General features: G+C 37.5%; 1 protein-coding gene across 4 annotated transcripts in view; it reads left to right on the top strand.

The window, feature by feature from the left end:
* The window catches only part of MAPK10 (mitogen-activated protein kinase 10), a 96533-nt gene that overhangs the window by 35920 nt on the left and 38232 nt on the right, over nt 1-22381 (top strand). For 2 of the 4 annotated variants that reach the window (XM_015832381.1, XM_015832383.1), the window contains exons 4-7: nt 1379-1437; nt 3082-3220; nt 4168-4333; nt 18000-18071. In XM_015832381.1, coding sequence (XP_015687867.1) covers nt 1379-1437; nt 3082-3220; nt 4168-4333; nt 18000-18071 — 436 coding nt within the window. Of the gene's footprint in view, nt 1-1378; nt 1438-3081; nt 3221-4167; nt 4334-10365; nt 10438-17999; nt 18072-22381 lie in introns of all 4 variants that reach the window. The other 2 variants (XM_015832382.1, XM_029287376.1) reach the window with 2 other exon arrangements.

The following is a 22381-nucleotide window of genomic DNA, read 5'->3' as shown; positions in this document are numbered from 1 at the left end:
ACAGCCTTCTTGGTCCACTTCAGATGTCTTGACCTGGGCATCTTGGAAAAATAATTATGTTTTAACATTCAATGCTCTATATAATTCCTTTTGGTTTTCTAGCCATTATACCTCCTCTGGCTCTCATTCCCTTTTTTCTGGACGAGGAATCTTTCTTCAAAACCTTTCAGTTTTTAAGTGCTTTTTTGCTTCAGTAATAGGCTGCCAGTTCCCCCTATGAGAAAATACTGAGTATCTTTCAGGGTTCTATCTACTAGTAACAACAGAACAAAACATAACTAACATGTCTAAATTAATACATGACAATATTGTAGCACACCCACACATTATTGAAGAAAAATTCCATTTTCATATGGCCACATTAAAAATATCTGCCAAAGGAGAGAGGAGATCACTTTTAATGAAAGTAAATTTGTCCAATTTAGAAAATGGCCCATAAACTCTTAGTCCCAAAGCCTAAATTAGGAGCCCTGTAAACAATTAATTGAAAGAATCACAACTAAACATCTGTCCAGTTCAAATAGAAATTAAATACCAGGACAGAAGGAGGAATATATACTGTATAATCAGAATATCAAAATTAGCAGTCTTAAAGAAGAAGAACAAAAGTAAAATAAACATAATTATGTGAACTTTATTTTCTGAACTGCTGTCAAATTCTCTAGTTTGAGCTTGTGGTGTCATTTAAGTACCTGAATCTCAATTTCACTCTATAGTTGTACAGCATACTATTAGCACTTTATCAACTTCATCCCCAAATTTAACTTGACAGTGGAAGAAACAAATTGTCACATATCCATAGCATCCAATCTTTAATATCAGCTGCTAATGATAACTTTCAAGACCTCTCTGACAACAAATTTGGCTGACAGCAAAATGGAAAGATATACCCCTGCAGATTTAGGCTTTCAATTTACATTTGTTGAGTACATCCTTCAATTTTTCTAGATACATCCTACCTAGCTAAACATAGGAATTCAAAAGTGGCAGTAACAGCAAAATCCGATTTATAGTGGCAGCTAAATTAGTAACTGCAGTAGAAGTCAATAGTTTAGCAATGACCCTTTTGTTTTAATAGGCAAGCTGCCATTCCTCGAAAGTTCTCTGTTTCCTCTAAGCTTCTGATCCATCTTTAAAATTTCAGAGATGTTTCATGGTTTTGCAAATTGTACCTGTCCTTCCAGTGAAGCTGAAAATGTAGCCACAGAACTCTTAGCTAGGAAGAAAACATCGTTGAATTTTGTACAAAGTTTTTCCCTTTCTTTTTACTGCGTAGGGTAGTGAAAACTGGAAACAGTGAGGCAGTCTGGGTTAACCTGTTCAACTACTAATATTTAATTATTCTTTTGTGTCCCTTTTGTCTCTTGTTGTGTTTCAGATTATCAGTTTATTAAATGTCTTTACACCACAGAAATCTCTGGAGGAGTTCCAGGATGTGTAAGTAATGCAGCCAAGAGAGAAACTTTGCTGTGAGGGAAGGGTAGAAATTGCTTTGCTATCTTGCAGGGAAAACTAAGAGCTAAGAATAACAAAATGTAAAAAAGCTGCTCTTTCTTAGAAACTGCTTAAGGAGAAGCTCAAGGTAATCTTGAGTTTTGCAGATTCTATCTTTCTATTACTTTGGGTGTTTCAGAAATCAATTACACCTTGGTGTAGGAATAGAAAAATAGAAAACAGCCATTGAGAATCCTAACAGAAACAGCTGAGCAAATGTACAATGAGATACAGAAAATGAGGAAGAAGAACGAATACAGGATGCATACATATGGCACGGCTCCTAGGAATTTGATTTAATTGCTTTGTGATGGCACTGCCTTCTGAATTTCCTGAGATATGCAGGATTTTGAAAAAAATTGGCAATTCATCCATAAGTCATCTCACTTTAAAAGAGGAAGAGTAGAATAAAGAAGATTCTTCTTTTGGAACCATGACACAGGAAACACTTTCTTTCATTAGTTATGATAACTGATGGCTCTAAAATTATCTGACAGAAAAATATTAATATTTCTATAAAGCATTATTTTCTCTTGCTTGGCACATAATCAGATCCTGATTGGAAGGAAATCCGAGTAATCTATACATTCATTTATTGTCTTCACTTTGTGTCTTATGAGAAAAGGCAAATCTTGGCTGGGCAATCAATTCCTCTCCCAAATATTTTGAGTAGGTAGTTATTCTAAAATCTACCAAATTTCAGACTCTTCTTTACAAAAAAAAAAAAAGATAACTAGTATAATAAATTTATACATTCAAAGATTTAATGAGATGTGTGAATCTACTCCATATATACCTAAGCAAAAGGAAAGGGAAATTATAGGTTTGTTACAATAAACATTGCAGTAAAAAATTATATTTAGGATTAGAAATAAGGTCAACATTTAGAAACTAATCCTTGATATATCTACTTAAAACAATGCAGGTGACAAAGATGTTGCCAGTCAGAGTTTGGGTTCACATATTATGCTAACTCATGATTGTTTATTAAAAAAAAACTATAGTAGGTTTTTCAAGTGTAATGTTAAGTCATAAATCACTCTTGATAAGGTATGACGTAAAATACATTATTTGGTGACTGAGGATAAGCAATTTGCTAGTTTGGTCTAGTAATTAAGGCACCAGGCTAGAAAGTAGAAGATCATGAGCTCACATTCCACCTTAGTCATGAAAGCTAGCTGGAGACAGTGAGTTCTAGTCCTGCCTTAGTCACGAAAGGTGATTTGGTGACTTTGGGACAGTCACCAAGAGACGGTGAATTCTAGTCCTGCCTCAGCCATGAAACCAGCTGAGTTACTTTGGACCAGTCACTCTCTTTCAGCCCAAGTTACCTCACAGGGTTATGATGAGGAGGATAGGAAACCTAGGAGGAAGAAGATGTGATGGATATATTTGGTGCCTTGAGTTATTTGTAAAAATAATAAAGCGGGATACAAATAAATAAATTTAGGTCAAGCAATATATGAGGCAAAGTTTGATGGCTGTATCAGTTATTTGTGAAAGGCTGAAGCTGTAGAAAGGAATGCCACACTGGAATCGTCTCATAGATGCCAAGGAATGATGATGTGACTTTGTTCTTTTATTTAGTTATTTAGTAATGGAGTTGATGGATGCCAATTTGTGTCAGGTGATTCAAATGGAGTTAGATCATGAGCGAATGTCTTACCTGCTCTATCAAATGCTGTGTGGTATCAAGCACCTTCACTCTGCAGGAATCATTCACAGGGTAAGCTGGCCTCTCTCTCCACAAAAGTAAGAACAATTTTCCTGCGAGAATGAAATGCAGAGAATTATGAATGCTCCTCCTGTGCCTTCTTCATTATTTGTGGGCATGCCCATCTCAAGCTTTTATTGTACTTTGATCCATAGCCAGATACACTAGAATGAACAGCAATGTAGATTTCAAAGCCCAAGGGGTGGTTTCACATGCAACCCTAAATTCATTGTTTGCATTCCTGAAATCTAACTGTAGTTGCTATAGTGGCAAGGTTTTCTGCCATTTGAGATAGAAAACATGCAAAAAAAGTCTCCATACAAGTCCTATTGTTTTAGGAACAAAGGAGGAAAAAACAAAACAAAAAGTCCTCTTAAAAATTAGTGAGAGAAAATCCTGGTCTGTGAGACCAGATCAAGAAATTAACTCCACAGGAAGACTAAAACTAAATTTTTAAAATTGGCTGAAAAGGAATTTTGCAAATCTCATTGAGCTATACCTCCACCCCTTTCTTATATTCCAGTGAATCTGGAAGGCATCTCTCTGATCTGCTTTCAAACATTGTCTCATTTCTCAGATTTTAAGAAATGTTTCAGCCTATTTTGCCTAAATAATGGATCTTGCATTTCCATCAATGTCATCTTCCTGAGCCTCTACCCGGTCCCAATAAGGTGTTATGACAAAAACAAACCACTTTGTTGCATAATTGGCCCATTATAGATTATCTCAGTTCCCCCCCCCCCCAAATGTTAAATAAGGTTCTTGTGTGGTCATCAAACTTTTGGCCACCCCTAAAATACCTATTACCTTTCTTTGTTCACCAATGAATAATTTTCAGTCAGCTGTAGACCCTCTTGGGTCTTTCATTTCACATTCTTCCCCCACAATAGACAAACATCAGTGATATTGTGAGTGTAAGGCTAATACCTTTTCCTTTCTCTCTCTTGTGTCTCTTTCAGGATTTAAAACCAAGTAATATTGTAGTAAAATCAGACTGTACGTTGAAGATCCTGGATTTTGGACTGGCCAGGACTGCAGGCACTAGCTTCATGATGACACCCTACGTGGTCACACGTTATTACAGAGCACCAGAAGTCATCCTGGGAATGGGCTACAAGGAGAATGGTAGGATATATAAATAAGGAGAAAACTGGGACAGAGAAAAGTAAGGACTGTCAATTGTCTGGGGAGTGGAGGGAAGGAAGGAGGAAAACAGATCTGGATAGGACCTGACTTTGCAAATGTCATTTGATGAAGCCATCATGAGAAGAAGAAAAAAAACCCAACCTTGCCATCTACACAAATAAAGGATTGCAGTACCATCAGTCTAGATTCAACAGACTGTAGGGGAAAATTTGCAAGTCTAGTATTAAAAGCCATAATCACTGGCCATCTTAGTTGTCCTTTTGAGAGTAGAAATAAGTGGTTCATTGAATTCTCTGCTAAATTACTACAAGAAGAGTTACTAAAGATAAGAGTAGGGTACAGATCACCAGGCAATTAAGAAATAACATTGGATGCCACCCAAAACATTGTTATAATGCTATATAATATACAATATATGCCTAACTGAGATATAAAGAGATAATTTAGATAGATATATAACCAGTGGTGGGATTCAAATATGTGAACAACCGGTTCTCTGTGTGGATGCCGCTTCCGGAAATCCGTTCTGGGCCTGGGCAACAAAAAATTAGCTACCGGGTCTGCCGAAGAGGTACGAACCAGCTGAATCCCACCACTGTATATAGCCCTTTTACATACATTAAGTGCTATATCCAGATGTGCCTACAATGCTGTCAGCAGCTGAGATCTTCAGCAGCTGAGATGGTTAACTTCCTGTTAGCTGCTAAGCCTGAAGATTATTATTATTTGTTTTGCAGTTTTACAGGATTTATTCTTAAATGCAAAATAGGCATGTTACTGATGGCAGAAACTCCTACTCTTACATTTTCTTTTTTCCCCTAGCAAAAATACCATAGCATCTTGATATAATATTCCCCTCGTTTTTAAAAGAAAAACAAGTTTTCTTTATTTATCCACATAGTGATTTTTCATTGTTGCAGAAGGAAACAGTGAAGAAAGGATAAGGATGGGAGCAAGGGGGAATTAAGCTGTAATCTCTACTTTCTTGACTTCAGGAAACAGCAGCCAAGGTCACAGACTTTGTGATGGCACAAAATTGCTGCAGAGAGTAAGAGGGAAAGCCCAAAGACACAGTATGAAAATGTCCTCATGTTAGAGCAAAAGAGCAGACTTTGTCTCTGCCACATTTCTGTCCTTTTAATCTTTACTGAATTCAAAACACGGTCTTTATTAATCCTTCCCTTCTCTAAACTGGCCCTCATCGACTATGTTTTCCAAACTCTGCAGAGGTCTAACCATAATGTAGTTTGCTTTGATTTAGTGTAAAAAAAGCCAGCATGACTGATGACACACAACTGACGGATTCACACAATGCACTAAGTCCAAAGCAAGCAAAGAACATGATGCCTTTGCTGAGACATTTGGTTTTTGTTTTTTTTGATCTGCGACTCCTTTCGTCCCCACTTCTTTCTGGTAGAAAGTTTCATGCTGGCTCAGGAATTCTGGGAGTTGAAATCCACAAGGGGCCATCATTGCCCACCCCGATCTAGAAAGAGAAAGTTTATTAAGGTCAGAGCAACAGCAAAGCCATTTTTGTAATGCTTCTTCTGGTGCAGTGTTTGAACTGAATGTTTATCAGCTCAGTGGTAGAAAACCTGCCGAAACCCTCCCATTATCATAAAAATGCATCATTGACCTTAGATGGGTCCATTTTGATACTACTATATAATGAATGTAGTTCTTATAGTTAGGGCCCTAGATGAGTAGAGAAGATACTGATATAAAAATTGTACCCTACTATATCATATTGTGTAGTGCCTTTTTTTTTTTTAAAGGGTGGATAGAGTTGGGGAAGAACCTTTTCTAGCCCAAATGACCTTCTAACAAGAGAAGATTATTTTGTTGTACTCAATTCATTTTATCATACCAAGCATTTGTGTGCTTAAAAAGAATCCCTACTAACAGTACATTATTACGATATGATTGCATAAATGACATCGATCAAAACTGCAAATAAGAAAACAACAGAAATACATTCATTAGATTGCTATTTTTGCTATTTTGCTAAACAATTTTAATTGTTTAGTATCTTGTGTGTGTTAAATGTAATGAGGAAATTCTGCATCTTTGAAAATCTTCCATTTTAAGTTGGGGAATCCAATTATCATGCTGCAGCTCTTTTCACTGACATCTGACTGCAATCTACAAGCTGACATTTAGTAGCTGATTTTTAACCTGGTTTCTCCGCTGATTAAATCTGATAAAAATTTAAAGTACTACTTTTAAAGTACACTTTGTATTTGCTATTTCAAACTGACAGTTGTCTTAAAAATAATTCTAATTGTAGTTAGTTATCAAGTAGTACTCACCAATTTACATTTTTTTTTAAATTTTTTTTTAAAAAAAAATAATAATAAAAAAGGGTGAGATGCTTTGGAAATCTTCTTATTCAGAAGTTTTGTAACAGCCAACTGGGAAAAAGGTGAGTTCACGTGTAGGTTTTGATTTAGATTATAAGCTCTAATGAAGCACAGGGTTTATTAAATCAGATTTCTGTGGATAGGCTACATAAGAACATTATAGAAAATCTACAGTGGATCAGACAAAAGGCCAAATAATCATTGGCAATCATGTAAAACTACAAAAGTGCATGAGTGTGATGCCATCTTCCATTCAGGTTGCCAGTGTGGTCTTCCCTTTCCACTGAATTGACTTCAGACACCCCTCTGAACTGAAACATCTAGTAGAACTTTCTCAAGAAATCCATGATCAGGCTCCTTATGTCATTCCTGTGATAGCTAAAATTAATTGATATATTTCACATAGGCAAATTAGATTTGGATATTGTGCAATGAACAATCCGATAATTTTGCCACTTGGTGAAAGCCAAGTGAGAAGGGACATCTACAAATGGAGCTATAGACTATTGTGATGTGAGAAATTAATTTCAGGTTTTGGATTCCCGGAACATTGTAGATATAATAGAACCATTGTAAGAAAGAAGAGAAAGAGATTTTATTTTTAATTTTCCTTCTAGATTTAAAATATCAGGAAATCATCTTAAATTTATGGAAAGAAAGTCTCTTATTTTAAATTAATGACCATCCACTGTGCTACTTGCCTTTTATGTCTATTCCATGCTTTCATTTTTCTCTCAATCCAAGTTTATGAATAATATATTTTACCCTTGTTTGCTTACATCCTGTTCCCAAGATTCCTAAATTACAGTTCTGTTTAAAATACTGGTCCAATATATTGGACTTGCATTTTCAGACCTGTCCATCTTGTCCCCTAAATGAAACATTTTATATAGTATTTGTTTTTGGTTAATGAAAAGGATAGCTTGGGTCCACAGTATTTTGTTTTTGTTTCTTTGTCAAGGATAGAAAAAAAAGAGAGGAAGCAAAAAAAAAAAAAAAAGATTCAAAGAGAATTACAAAATAATCACTAGGTATACCATGGATGATACTAAATAGACTGTTAGCCCTTTTTCATATTGCTAAAATGGTTGGATTTCAGCCTGAATATTATGTTGTGTGCACCTGTAATAAACAACAACACGCACACATACACACATCATTACTTATAACTGGGAAAATGTAACATCTGCAAGTTGACAGGACTCTCCAACTCCTGACACCTGGATTCTGCCAGTACCCAGCATTCATTTGAAATTCTCTCCCCTTTAGAGAGAAAAGTAGACAACCAGGATAGGATACAGTTAATAGGCAAAAGAATCTATGACTATCCTATGTTGAGAAAAATCATGTTATATCTCCACCTTGTAAGAGGTGTTTGTATAATGACCCTCTATAACAGGGATCTCCAAACTTGGCAATCAGCATTGCTGAATGAGGAATTCTGGGAGCTTGAAGTCTGTAAGTCTTAAAGTTGCCAGGTTTGGAGACCCCTGCTCTATAAAATCACCATCGTCATCGTCATCCTCATCATCATCTATAACAAACTGGTGGCCCATGGGCTAGATGCATCATGCACACAGCCCACGCCCACCCCATTTCTGCAAAGGCAAAAAACATGATAAAATGATCGAGTTTGACAGCTGTGCTCTATAATTTTAAAATAATGTTGGTTGGGGCTCAATTCCATACTGGCAATGCCTTTAACCAGGTATAATTTTCAAAGGTAAACCATGTTAAGATAAGAATGGCAAGGAGACTTGATAGTGATAGGAAATCCTAGTTTCAGTTGGAACCAAAACTGCTGGTTACCTAAAACTGACTCAAAATGGAAACCATATCTTTCTTGAGGAATGTGGTAGGTACCATATATCACACACTTCCCCTATGTAGTCCTATCACTGCTAAATATACAGATGTAAGGCTTTTTTGTTGGCTTCATATTTAACTGAGATAAAAAGATGAATAATTACTCCATCATATTTCACATATTCCTTAAATTTCATTAAACTGGATCATGGGCAATTCTTTCCTTGTCTGCCAAGTCTGGTCTAACTGCCTGGCCCCTGTATTTTTCTTCTGTAATTATGGACTTGGGACTTAGTTGGAGCAGCTATTAATGAAAAATTATAATAATATGAGGCTCTTAATTAAACCCTGCTTCTCATGATAACTTTACTTAAGAAAGTACCCATAGCAAAAGTTGCTTCTGAATTTGTCATTTCGGCTTAAACCAATGGCCTATGATGGAATATCTCTTCAGTTAGTCTTCAGCTGAACGTTTTGAGGAGTTCCAGTTTTCTTACTGACTAAAAGTATGCAGTATCACTGATTCTGTGTGTGACAGGAGGACGATTATGATTGCTTTGCCTTCTGTCTCTGGTCATTCCTAAGGACCACTTGCTAATTAGTTACCACTCCTGGAAGGAACCTGTAAAGCAGATCTAAAGATTATATTTTCTATAAATCTCTCTATATCCATTCATTATCGACTTTGTAGGTCCTTTTAAGTTTCTCTGTTGTGATCAAAGAACCACCACAAACATTTTTAAAGCAATTCATCAGCACCCAACCACAACTTTTTACTCTTTCATGGATACGTAAACTGAAAGGCCACATATTGTGGCTTATTCTTCTACAGCCATCATTCTGAGAGACAATAAAAAGGGGTGAGAAGGAACAAGGTTGATTATAACCTGTTGGCTGTACTGTATGCTGTAATATATAGGCATTCTGAGCAAGTGGCACTGTGCTAAAAGAATGAGTGCTCTGAAGAGTCTTGCAATTGCACAAAAAAAAAGGACTTAGGACAATATATTGCAAGACTCTTCAATATATTGTCTCATGTATATATATAAATATATATATATATATCGGGAATCGAGAGCTCATAAAAGATTCATTTTTATTACATCTTCACAACATGGCAACCACTGACCCAGTTTTTATTTAATCCTCCCCAATGCTATTAAGTAGCCCTTTTGGGATGATTAGCTTTTCTCATCCCCACGTCCCAAATCCATTTACTCTGTAATTTCCTCGTGCAGGAGAATAAACAAGAGCATGTAATGAGAATACATCAACTTTTCTGGTACTGTGTAAATGGAGTGACCTGGGTGAAATAGATTACTAGGTTTGACTTTCCCTGCATATGGTCAGCTAGAAATGATTGGAGCCACATGCTATGCTGTCCACGTCTACATTGAAACAAGTCCTCATGAATTTAGAAGGCTTTATTCCCAGAAAAGGGGATAAGATTTCACCTCTAAACAAATAAGGTCTTTATCTGTGGCACACATTATAAGAAAGTGGAACATTAATACCAAGTGTCAATGATTTTGAAATTAAATTTGCAATTCTTTCAATAAGAGGAATAGAATTGTGATGAAGCAGATACTTTCTGACTTGGTGGACCTCTGAGCTGTTTCTTTTTATGAAATACAGTAATCGTGCATGGGTGGGTATTGTTTGTGTGTATGTGTGTGTGTATCGGTATTTTTTTAAAAAAATGTTTGGTGGAAGGTACATAAAATTGTGCTTTCTCTGATCAACCTCTTCTTTTCCCCCTCCTATAGGATCCAAAGTGTTTTAGTTAACTTTTCCTGTCCTCCCCTCCCCTTTTCTCTCTTCATTTCCCTACCTCTGCTGTTCTAGTGGATATATGGTCAGTAGGATGCATTATGGGAGAAATGGTGCGCCATAAAATCCTCTTTCCAGGAAGGGACTGTATCCTTATGCCATTCGCAATTTTCATTGAATTATTTATTTGCCATCCCGCGCAGGCTCATTCTGCACTTTTCCAATGAAATACAGAATGTACAAGAGGAACACAAAGCTAGAAGCAAAAAAAAAAAAAAAAAGCTGAATTGTAGAGGTGTGTGGAATTATTACTGGAGTCATCTGAGATCCAGAGATGATGAAAAAAAAGCTATATGGCAAATATTGTCACGTCCAATTTTACTACTCTACCCGTTATATCTGTTAACATTTTTAAGAAAATGGCTGATGTGTTTCTTTAAGCTTTTCTGACTTTTCCACTCCCTTTTTGGCTTGATGTTTTGAACATTGTACTCCTTTTGACCTTTGTGGTGGCATCACAATCCTTTGTTTGCTAATGCATCATTGGTTTGGGTCCACCTTCACGTTGTATGGATTCAGAGATGGGTCAATACAACATTTATGCTGAACGTTTTGATTTATTCTTTTGTTGCCTAGAAATGTTCTTCAGTCCTTCTGATATAGTTACTCAGATTTTCAGAATGAGCTTTCCTTACTGTTGCTATTAATATTACTGCTATTATTATGCATGCGGTTCTGTATTATGAACAAGACTTTGCTTATTAGCCCTCTATAGCCTATTTTATTTTGTCCACTTGAGCTTCGGTTATATTCTTTCTACCATCTTGAGAGATGGTGAAAGTAATATTGGAAAATGAAAGAGTTGAAAGAAAGAAAAAAGAAACGTTTTATCTTAGTTGTGGTAGGATAGCGTAAGAAATTCTATTAATGAGAGGGAAAAATGTATATTTATTTTAACATTCTTTGTCTTAAAAGGAAACAAACATCTCATTGATAAACAGGTGTTGAATCTTCTGAGAGTTGATATGATGGCAATTAAGTTGAGCAATTAAGTTAAGCAATTCTGGGTTAAAAAATATGGTGATTTGTCCAATATATTGAGGCAAATTCTCCAGTCCTCATATAGAGGAAGTGGGCTGTATCATTCTACGGACACCAGTTTGCGTTGAAAATCAGATGTAAAGATTAACAGATAATTTGTCAGATAACCACACATCTGCAGAGATTTCCATTTTGCTTGAAAAAGCCATCTGGAATGTTATCAGCAATGCAACAGAAGCACCCCTAAATAAATCTTCTATTCATCACAGCTGTAATCTACTGTATCTCAAATGGCCAGCAGGTTGTGATTTAAGCCACACATATTTGTGATATCTCCAAGATTTTCTGTTTCAGTGACAAGGGGAATTTCATCCTATGTGAACCAAGGGAGAGAAACATTGCCTACTCAAGAGTTTTGTGTGTGTCCTGAAATATATAAAACATTTGTTCAGCACTAGGCTTCAAAAATAATATTTGCTATTTTGGTGTGCCACTGTTGTTGTTTTTTGCCAAGGGACATTGAAATACATCTTTGGAAAGTTGGCTATCCTGTCATATTTCTCAATAAATATGAATCCAGGACCACCCCCAAGGCATAAAATCATATAATGTGTGTTATATATTCACACAAGCAAACTCAATCATGAATCATTGCTTGATCTTTTCATTTGCTAAATGTAAAATGGATGGCTCCAAACATTTCCCATATCAGAGATTCAAAGTTAAAACATATTCTCCTGCACCCCACCCTATGAAAGAGGGAGATAACTAATTTTATCTATAATATGGAGGCTCCACTCTGGATTGCTACTACAATTTGGATTCAGGGAAATGTGTTTTAACTAATACATTTTAACTTGAATGCTCAGTGTGATCTAGATTGTACTTTCCATGGATTTATTTACATTGCCCAAAAAATGATTCATCCAAACAGTGGATCACTGTAAGGTAATATAAGTGGCAGTTTAGTGGGATTTCAATCAAGAACATAGGAAGAGAGCAAAGAGTTAGATTTTGCCTTCTTTGTAGATTAAAGTCTTGCTCTAGATTGGACTCCCTCTTCTTACATTAAAAAGAAAACATAGCTGTTGATAGGTGCATCTTTTAAAGTAATGTATCATCGACTTGCATTGGATTAAAATAGTCCTTTAACTGTATTTGTAAGCACGATTGTACCTATAAAGAGGAATTCACTTTTCATATATTTTAAAGATTTTTTTTTGCAGTACATTTATTTGCAAATATGTTCCACTCTATTATAGTGACATTCAAATAGCAAAGAAATATCTCTTCCAGACCTTTCCCTGCATATAATACTGTACAATTGATGTTGTTTAAATGGCCAACAGGATTCAGTAGCAAAATAAATGCATTACCAAATATGAAAAAGTATGTTCTCACACTTAGCAGTACAGATTTCTGCTAACCATGTGGCCTATACTTTAAACTGTTTCCCCATCTGGTGGGTTAAAAAATAATGTCAGACTTTACTTTTACAGGAACTAAATACTTTTACCCATAGACCAAGTTTTTACTTTGGCCCTATCAATGTAAAAAATAATAAGAGAGAAATGTACTCATCAACTGAAGAAAAGGCATTTGGAAACTTTGAAGATTTGTAGATAGGACAACAATATGAAATGGAAAATGTTTACAAACTGAAGTGGCAAAATCTTGATGATTTTTACTAGTTTAAAAGAATAGAAACCCTTTGTAAAGGCTTACATATCACAAAAAAGTGTCTGGTACAGGGGTAGGCAACCTTTGCTCTTTTATGACTCGTGGACTTCAACTCCCAGAATTCCTGAGCCAGCATGGCTCAGCTTGGAAACCTCTCCCTGTCCCCTCAGCATGGCTGATTTAGGAATTCTGGGTGTTGAAGTCCACGAGTCATAAAAGAGCCAAGGTTGCCTACCCCTGGTTTGGTACTACTACTGTATGTCACTTCATAAGGTCCATAATGTTGCAAACGTCTCATAAGGTGTCTGTGAAACTTACTACGTTCCATCTTAGCAGGACTGATTTGAAAGTTCTTCCAGAACTAAATTTAACAAGTCAAATACCCTTACAAAGTTCTTCATATAGAACAGGGGTGAGGAACCATGGCCCTTTTATGACTTGTGGACTTCAACTCCCATGCTGGCTCAGGAATTCTGGGAGTTGAAATCATAAAAGGGCCATGGTTCTCCACCCTGATATAGAACAATTATGAACAAAATGAGGTAAGCTAGGAAGGAAAGTACGGGCAATTACATATTTATTGAAATTAATTCTCCACTCAGAAAAAAAAGCATTTACTCACTTTACTCATCATCGGAAATTTTGGTAAGAGCAAAACTTTGCTTAAAACAGATGGAGATTCTTTCTACTTAACTGCAATGTCTTTTGAGCTTATGGAGAGATAAAGCGATGGTCATAGTTTCTGAATAGCCTGTGAGCTTAACACCTCCTCCCTCTCAACTTCACAGAGATAGTCATGCTCACAAGCCAAAGTGATTTCACACTATTGCTAAGAATAAAATAAATGAAATTCAACATACTGGCAAATTTAGATGTGAATGAATTCAACATAATATGGTGACTACCTTACAGAATAACAGAGTTGGAAGGGACCTTGGAGGTCTTCTAGTCCAACCCCTTTTTCAGGCAGGAAACCCTGTACCATTTCAGACAAATGGTTGTCCAACCTCTTCTTAAAAACCTCCAGTGATGGAGCACCCACAACTTCTGGAGGCAAGCTGTTCCACTGATTAATTCTCCTTAGTTCTAGGTTGTTTCTCTCCTTGATTAGTTTCCATCCATTGCTTCTTGTCCTGCCTTCAGGTGCTTTGGAGAATAGCTTGACTCCTTCTTCTTTGTGGCAACCCCCGAGATATTGGAACACTGCTATCATGTTATCCCTAGTCCTTCTTTTCATTAAACTAGACATACCCAATTCCAGCAACCATTACCCTCTTCTTACATCCTAGCTTATTTGTGGATTGGAATATACATACTCCTCATTTAACAACTGTCCTGTTTATGACTGTTCAAACTTAGAATAATGCTGAAAAAGTAACTTTGCAGCTCAAACTTAGGACAATTACAGCATCCTATGATTGCTGTTTGCGAGCTTCACAACCAACTTCCGACAAGCAAAGTTGATGGAGAAGCTGGCAGTAAGTCACAAATCATGATTATATTAAGTTGTGCTTAATGACTGCCGAGACACTGATGGCCTTATAAGAAATTTATAAGTCTTATAGCCCAGTCATGTGATGTTTTGTTTGACAACCATGTTTTCTTAGTAATATAGTTGCTGGTCGTTAAGTGAGCACCAAACTTCTAAAAAGGAAGGGTATCAGAAAATCATGGAGTCATAGACTGGAAGAACAGCTGATTTCCTACAATAAATCCAAATAAGGCCAGCCAATAACTGATCCTGATAAATACTGGTTTTATTTTATTTATTTTTTAAAAATAATTAAATCTTTTTCATGGCTAAGATCCAGAAAAGATATTCCAAGACAGGGAGAACCAAGATATACTGATGACCCCAAAGACAACATTTCCCAGCATAGAACTTTCTGGATGAGTTAGGCTGTGGATTATGGGAGTTCCTGTCCCAAAGTCCTAAATAAGGAAGACTGTTTTAAGGTTTGCTCTGCGGTATCTTCTTGCAATTGGATTAATGTTTTTTAATCCTCTCCTTCCCAATCAGAGATGCAGATATTTGTGACAAATGATTTGAGATCATATGAACTGAGGAGAATTTCCTCTTCTTTCATTCTGTTCATGCTCTGAAATCAAGAAGACGTTTCTGCAAACTTGCTAATCAATTAATTGCAAGGTAGTCATTGAGGTGTTTGTAATTCTGCACGTAAAAGGCAATGACATCCAGATGGAGCTGAACTGAATAATGCCTCTGAACTTTTGAAACTGTTTAATCAGAATTGCCATCACCAAATCTAGTAGCAGTGAATTTCAGAGGATAATTGCAGTTAATAGCAGCCTTTTTTTTTGCTTGTCCCAATTGAGTGCTAGTTTCACTCACTGATTCTAAGTTGTAGCAGAGAAGAAATATGCTACTGCCATCTGCTATCTTTCTATTATTGTAGATATTTCACACTTCAGTCATTTCTCCCCCCCCTTTTTTTTTTGTAAAATACCAACCCCACACACATAATTTGATATTCGACAGGGAGAATTTACTGCACATGAATACAGGTAGTCCTCAACTTAACCACAACTGACCCTAATATTTCTGTTACTAAGTGAGACAGTTGTTAAGTGAGTTTTGGCCCATTTTACGACCTTTCTTGCTGCAATTATTAAGTGAATCACTGCAGTTGTTAAGTTAGTAACACAGCTGATATGTGAATATGACTTTCCCCATTCATTTTGCTTGTCGCAAAAGGGAATTACACAATCCCAGGATACTGCAACTGTCCTAAACGTGAACCAGTTGCCAAGTTTCCAAATTTTAACCATGTGACCGTGGGGATGCTGTAATGATCATAAGTGTGAAAAAGGGTCACAACTTACTTTTTTCAGTGCTTTGTAACTTCAGTCACTAAACAAACTCGTAAATCAAGGATTACCTGTATCTGGAACTTTGGCTGCCTCGTTTTCTAATGGCCAATTGCATTTTAAAAAATAGGCATCCTACCCTACCCAGATTTGTGGCTACCTAGTCTTCTGCCACTTTGATAGGAATTATGAGATCTGAAATCCAACATTTCCATGATGACAATACTATTTATTCAAATTTTGGTGCTTTCACCCCAGGACACTGACATATTTTTATGTTATTTTTATAGTACTGTCTTTCCCAAAGGAGCCTGGAACAATATACAAAAACAACAATAAAACAAATTAAAACACCCATGGGAACAACCCCGTTTCCCTTGGGTGAGTTTCTAATTAGGCAACCAAAAATCCTCTAGTCTTCTAGTCCATATTACTGCACTATGAGCCAGACCCTCTGATAGAATCATAATCAGGGTTTTCCTGCTGAATTTATTGCATGGATAGGCTAGTACACTGGGAAGTCACCTCTGCATTCAAATTTTTTTTTAACAGAACATCTGTACTTGCTATGTCATCTGGTTTGGAAACAGAGGGTTTCCCAACATTGCATTGTTTGCACCCCTGACATCAGACAGGGATGTCAGATGGGTTTAGATAGTTCACTCCAAATCCACCTTAAAGCCCTTAACAATTACTCAGGGTTTCCACAAAAGCTGGACTTTCCCCAACAATCTCTCAGATGCCTCTGCTTTACTGATTTGACTGATCTATGAAACCTACAAATGGTGATGGCATTAGGCCAAGTTCAGGAGAAGATCAGGGGTCCCCAACCCCCAGGTCCATGGACAGCCCTGGTCCGTAGCATGCCAGAAAGCAGGCCGCACAAACAAGCGAAGCCCCATCCACGAGATGCAGGCAGCATACTCCCCTTCCGGCCCGTGGAAAAATCTCCACGGAGCCAGTCCCTGGTGCCCAACAGGTTGGGGACCGCTGCTGTAGATAATCCTAGAGCAGGGGTAGGCAACCTTGGCTCTTTTATGACTCGTGGACTTCAACTCCCAGAATTCCTGAGCCAACATGGCTGGCTCAGGAATTCTGGGAGTTGAAGTCCACGAGTCATAAAAGAGCCAAGGTTGCCTACCCCTGTCCTAGAGGAACATTTTAGATCTGCTGCAGTCAGGATTTGGCGTAGACGGAACAGGAACAACATTAGTTACACTATTGAATGACCTTAACAAGAGCAACAGACTCGCTTTAAATCTTATTTGGTTCCTTTCTATTTCTTTCCACAGTGCTCACCTGCATGCAAGCAAACTTAGACATATTTAGCAATAAAACAACCCATTCTATCCTGTAGTTGCAAACTCTTTTTCTCTTTTTTTCCACTCTCCTTTCACCCAGGTGGTAAACCTCAACAAACATTTTCTTTTGTACCCTGAAAAGGTATTCCCTAGTTTCTGAAAGGGAATACTTTTAACAGCGAGAAGGGTTTTATTTATTTTTGGAGAATGGAATATTGCTATTCTTCTTTTCCAGCTCAAGTTATCGATGTAAGTCAGGGGGGTAGTTAAGATGGGAGGGGTAGGAAAAAGGAGGAAGAATTCAATCAACGAGTGTCTTGAATTTGCAGGATGAATTGCCCATTTCATGGGGAATCTGTTCATAGTTATGTTGCAGATTGCACCGAAATACTAAGCCTGCTTTATGCAGAAATGTGAGAAATAAATTGTGGACTGGGAAGAACAGATTTTTAATCTGAAGCTAGAGGGCCAAAAATAGGGATCAGCGGCACCTTCATTAGAGCAGTTCCCTTGGTTTTGTTTTTAAACCTTCTGTCTGGCTGCTGCCCTTAGCAACCACTTCTGTTGCTAAATCACTGAGAACATGATAGAAGGCCCTGATAGGAAAGACAAGCAGAAGAAGCAGATGGATGCAACAGAGAATGGTTGCCATGGAATTCTGATTCTACTTCTAATTAGAATATCTGATTCGGGATAAAAAACAGCAACAACAACAACAGCAACATTCCCAAGAATCCCACATCCTAGTAGCAAGGAATCGTGCCTCTGTTCTTTTGATCCAACCAGATAAGTCTTCTCATTTGTTTGTTGTTCTGTTGCTGTGTTCTTGTTTACCTTCATTTCATTTTTTGTTTTCAGTTGACATGTGGTCAGTAGGGTGCATCATGGGAGAAATGATTAAAGGTGCTGTGTTGTTTCCTGGCACTGATCGTATCCTTCCTAGGCTGTGGGCTTCTCTAGATAACATTGTTGTTCTAATTTAACTTCTGATTTGGAGTAGCTTAACACTTACAGACGCTTATGAACTGCAATTAACATTGTATATAATGATGCCTTTCCAGCACTGCAATATCTTTATTTGAAAAGCGACATCAACCTTTGCCATAGATTCAGAATTCCTGAATTCCTCGTTCCCTGTTTATCAGGCATTCTTCTTTAACTTTCTGAGTTACAATAGATCCTCCTGGATCTCCATATTTTAATAAAGCTTATGGCAGTACTTTGTAGGTTTAGTCTGGTTTGCAGGAGCATTAATTTAATTTTTTTAATGAATCCATGTCCATGCAGTCTGGATGACTGTATTAAATTAACTGATTGGGGAGAGAAATGCATTGCTAAAATATAGGACGCCGCAGCTTAAATAAATGGGCTGTAATTTTACAATAGGGTCACTATAGATAGTTATAGTATCTTCATCTGATGTTACATAGTGGAAGGTTGGTTTTAGCCTTTATACCCTAGCTTGCTCATATATGGAATCGGTTGGGCAGATAAATGAATAAATAAGCATCATAGATCCATTTCTTGTTTTGTATTGGATTTACAAATTCAAAAGAGCTTGAAATCCTTAATGGCACCTACTGAGACAAAATGATATGCTTGAGGGTGTCACAGTTTTGAAGAATGAGTCAAAATAGGTTGAGTTGGTGTTATATATTTAAAGATCCATTGCTTTGGATCTTGTGCAGGGACAGCACCTCTCTGCTGTTCATTAAATCAGGTACTCCTTATTTTCATAGCTTCCTACAAGCTAATTTAGTGTTTCAAGTCAGTGTGTGTATGCTGTGACTGATGAAAAAAGTAACCTGCAATTTCTTTAGCAATATTTTTATTTTGGATATCACTACTGGGATTGATTCCTACATATCTGACAACTGAGTTAATGTTCAGAACTCAATGATATCTGTTTGCTTTATATCCTGCCTCTCCTCCAGTAAATACTGAACTAATAGAAGAGCATACATATACGTATACATATACATATACATATACAGTACATATAGCACAGAGTTGAACTCTAGAGTCTAAGTGCTCTCTGATCTTGATTGTTTGCAGGTGTTTCATTATCTGACTAGATAACATCATCAGTGTTAGTGATTGTGTTGTTTGCTCCCTGTTTATATACAGTCGCTTGCCCTGCCAGGTGTACCAGGTGTGGTTTTCTGTTATCAATGCATGCATACCCAATCCTTGCTAGCATTAATGATGTTATCTAGACAGGTAATGAAATGTCTACAAGCAAACCACCAAAGTCAGAGAGCACCAAGGATACCACAATGTTGAATTGTACTCCATCTTCTAGTGTTTTCTCCAACAATGACTCTGTTAGATAGATTGGGCTGGAGGTTAGTGACAGGACCAAAAGTTACCAAATGAGCTTCTACTGTTGAGGGTGAATATGAACCTTGGACCTTCAGCCTAGTCTACCCCCATCATTTCTCTCCTGTACTACACTGGCTATCGTTTTACAATACGCAGCACCTTCCTTCTGAGAATCCACATCTATTCCTGGTGCTCTGATAAATATAATGCAACATAATCTCAACAATGGACATTTTTGCCCAGCTGTTGCCTTTTTACCCAGCTATTTTAGCCAATCTCTAATATTGTCTTCCAAACCAGGCATAAATATGAAATGAGTTTTGATTTAGGTACCCTATTACTCTGCAATACATTCTGGATTCAGTCATCGTTCTGATGCGGTTAAGTAAATAGAATAGCTTTTTAATGTAAGAATAATTCTTTCAAATAAATCAGCAGGGGAAAAAAAGAAAAGATAAACCTGACCCAAAATGTCCTATAGATAATGCATTTTAAAAGCCTAGTTTCTTTCAAACAGCTGCATACTTATTAAAATGTGTTCACAGAGCCTCGATAATTAAACCATTAAAAGCATTTGCTGTAGAAAAATTCCCTAGAAACAGCCACTAACAGCTGATGATTTGTTTCAAATTCATTCTTAACAATGTTGGTATTTTTAAAACAAATAAGACGAGGGGAAATGCCATTAAATATGCAAATATTTAATAATTCAACAAATTTTATTTTATTTTATTTTATTTGCAAAAGCTATTTCTATTGATTGTAATTTTGTATATTGTGTGCAAAGCTGATTTCACATGTTAAGGTTCAGGCTTGGGTCCATAATCTGCTGGCAGTTATGTCCATATTGATAGAAGAGAATATTTGTAGCTCAAGGTTGAACTGTAGGATCCTTGGTGCTCTCTGAGTCTGGTGGTTTCCTTGCAGATGTTTCATTATCAAATTAGGTGATATCAACAGTGCAAACCCTACCTTCACCAGCACTGAAGATGTTACCTAGTTTGGTGATGAAACATCTGCAAGAAGACCATCAGACTCCGAGAAAGCAAGGACCCCACAGTTTTTTCCTTCTCTGATCTGCATCATCTCAGGCCAAACCACCTGAGAAGAAAACATATCCAGACTACATATCAAAATATGTCCCAGAACAATGAGAAGTAGCTTTCTGTATTGATACATAAAGATCATCCAAGTATCCTGCGTTAATAAGCCACAATGTAAAGAAATCCCTATGATTTTCCTGTTGAACAAATGGTAAACTGCCATAGAGGTGAACGTTACTTGATGTCCAGACCCAAGATTGTGTTCCAGTGTCTGCAGACAAGCTAGAAATCATAAGACAAACTAAGCTCTTTTTAAATTTAGCTTATTATTCTGTCTTTTTGGAGACCCCTAGTTATGCTTTTGGGTTTTACTGTCATACTTTCTGATTTGTTTAGGCTAGATTGATACATAATGCCAAATCAGACTCTTTGATGTATTGAATAACCCAGAGGGCCCATCATAATAAATCACAAAGGCTATGCTTTAAGGCAGACATGTTAAACACAAGGCCCGGGGGCCGGATGCGGCCCGCAAAGTGGTTTCATGTGGCCCGTGAAGCCATCCTGGAAACAGTGAGGGAACGGCCCCCACTGCCTTGGCCCTGGCCCAGGCCGGCCGGGAGCCAACGTAGAATTTTGTGGTGGCCATCTATGCTGAAACACATTCAGTCTTAGCTCCACAAGGCCGTCTGGAAACAGCGAGGAACCAGCCCCTGCCGTGTGGGCCCCGCCCCCTGGGTGCATACTGGGGAAGTGTCACCCTTTGTGAGGAATGAAGAAATGGACCATGCCTTGGCACTTGCCCCGGTCCCACCCCCTTCTGCCAGAGACCCTCAGATCTGTCCCACTCCTGCTCAGGCCCCCACAGGCACCCTTGATGCGAATGATGTAGAGCTGGCCATGCCCACTCAATAGGCCACACTCTCTCCATCCACACCCACCCAGTAGGCCGCACCCACTCTGGCCACACACCCCTGGCCCTCCCGAGGGCAACCGCAATGCTGATGCGGCCCTCAATGAAATTGAGTTTGACACCCCTGGTTTAAGGCTTTGTGCAAAGGGGCATATTGACAACAAACAAACAATACACTAGGATATCTGTTCAAGATGCTCAGAATGGAAGGTGGCTGGATTAATAGGGACTAAGGATAATAATATTTTGCTTTCCCTCCATGCAGTGCTTAAATAATTTGGGGAAATTATTTGGTTTTTATCTTCATAATATACAAACCATAATATCCCATGAGGATATTTACCGTAACTGTTAGTAGTAGAGTTGGTGACAGGTAGTCCTTGACTTATGACCACAATTGAGCCCAAAATTTCTGTTGCGAAGCAAAACAGTTGTTAAGTGAATCACTGCAGTTGTTAAGTTAGTAACACGGTTGTTAAGTGAATCTGGCTTCCCCATTGACTTTGCTGGTCAGAAGGTTGCAAAAGGGGATCGAATGATCCTGGGACACAGAAACCGTCATAAGTACATGCCAGTTGCTAAGTGCCCAAATTATGATCATTTAACTATGGGCATGCTGCAACAGTTGTAAGTTGAAAAACAGTCATAAGTCACTTTTTTCAGTGTCCTTGTAACTTCAAATGGTCACTAAACGAATGCTTGCAAGTCAAAGACTACCTGCATTTCTTTTTACATTTTTACCTTCTAGTTTTCCCCTGGTATTTTTATAATTCTAAAAACCTCCAGATCCTTCCCGTAATGTTTGAACTGCTCCTATTTTTGCTGTGCCTAAAAACCTATGCATGAAATAGAGCTCTTTATATGTAGAAATTCCATTTTATTCCATTGATACTTGTCAAATGCCAGAGTTTGCTTTTAAAAGAAATGGCGATGATGGTGAGCCTGTGAAGGTTTTCAGCTAT

The sequence above is a fragment of the Protobothrops mucrosquamatus genome, unplaced genomic scaffold (genome assembly GCF_001527695.2).
Source record: "Protobothrops mucrosquamatus isolate PMUCROS unplaced genomic scaffold, P.Mucros_1.0 scaffold3, whole genome shotgun sequence".
NCBI lineage: Eukaryota > Metazoa > Chordata > Lepidosauria > Squamata > Viperidae > Protobothrops > Protobothrops mucrosquamatus.
Note: the sequence above shows the minus strand (reverse complement) of the source record. Positions and strands in the feature narration are given on the sequence as shown.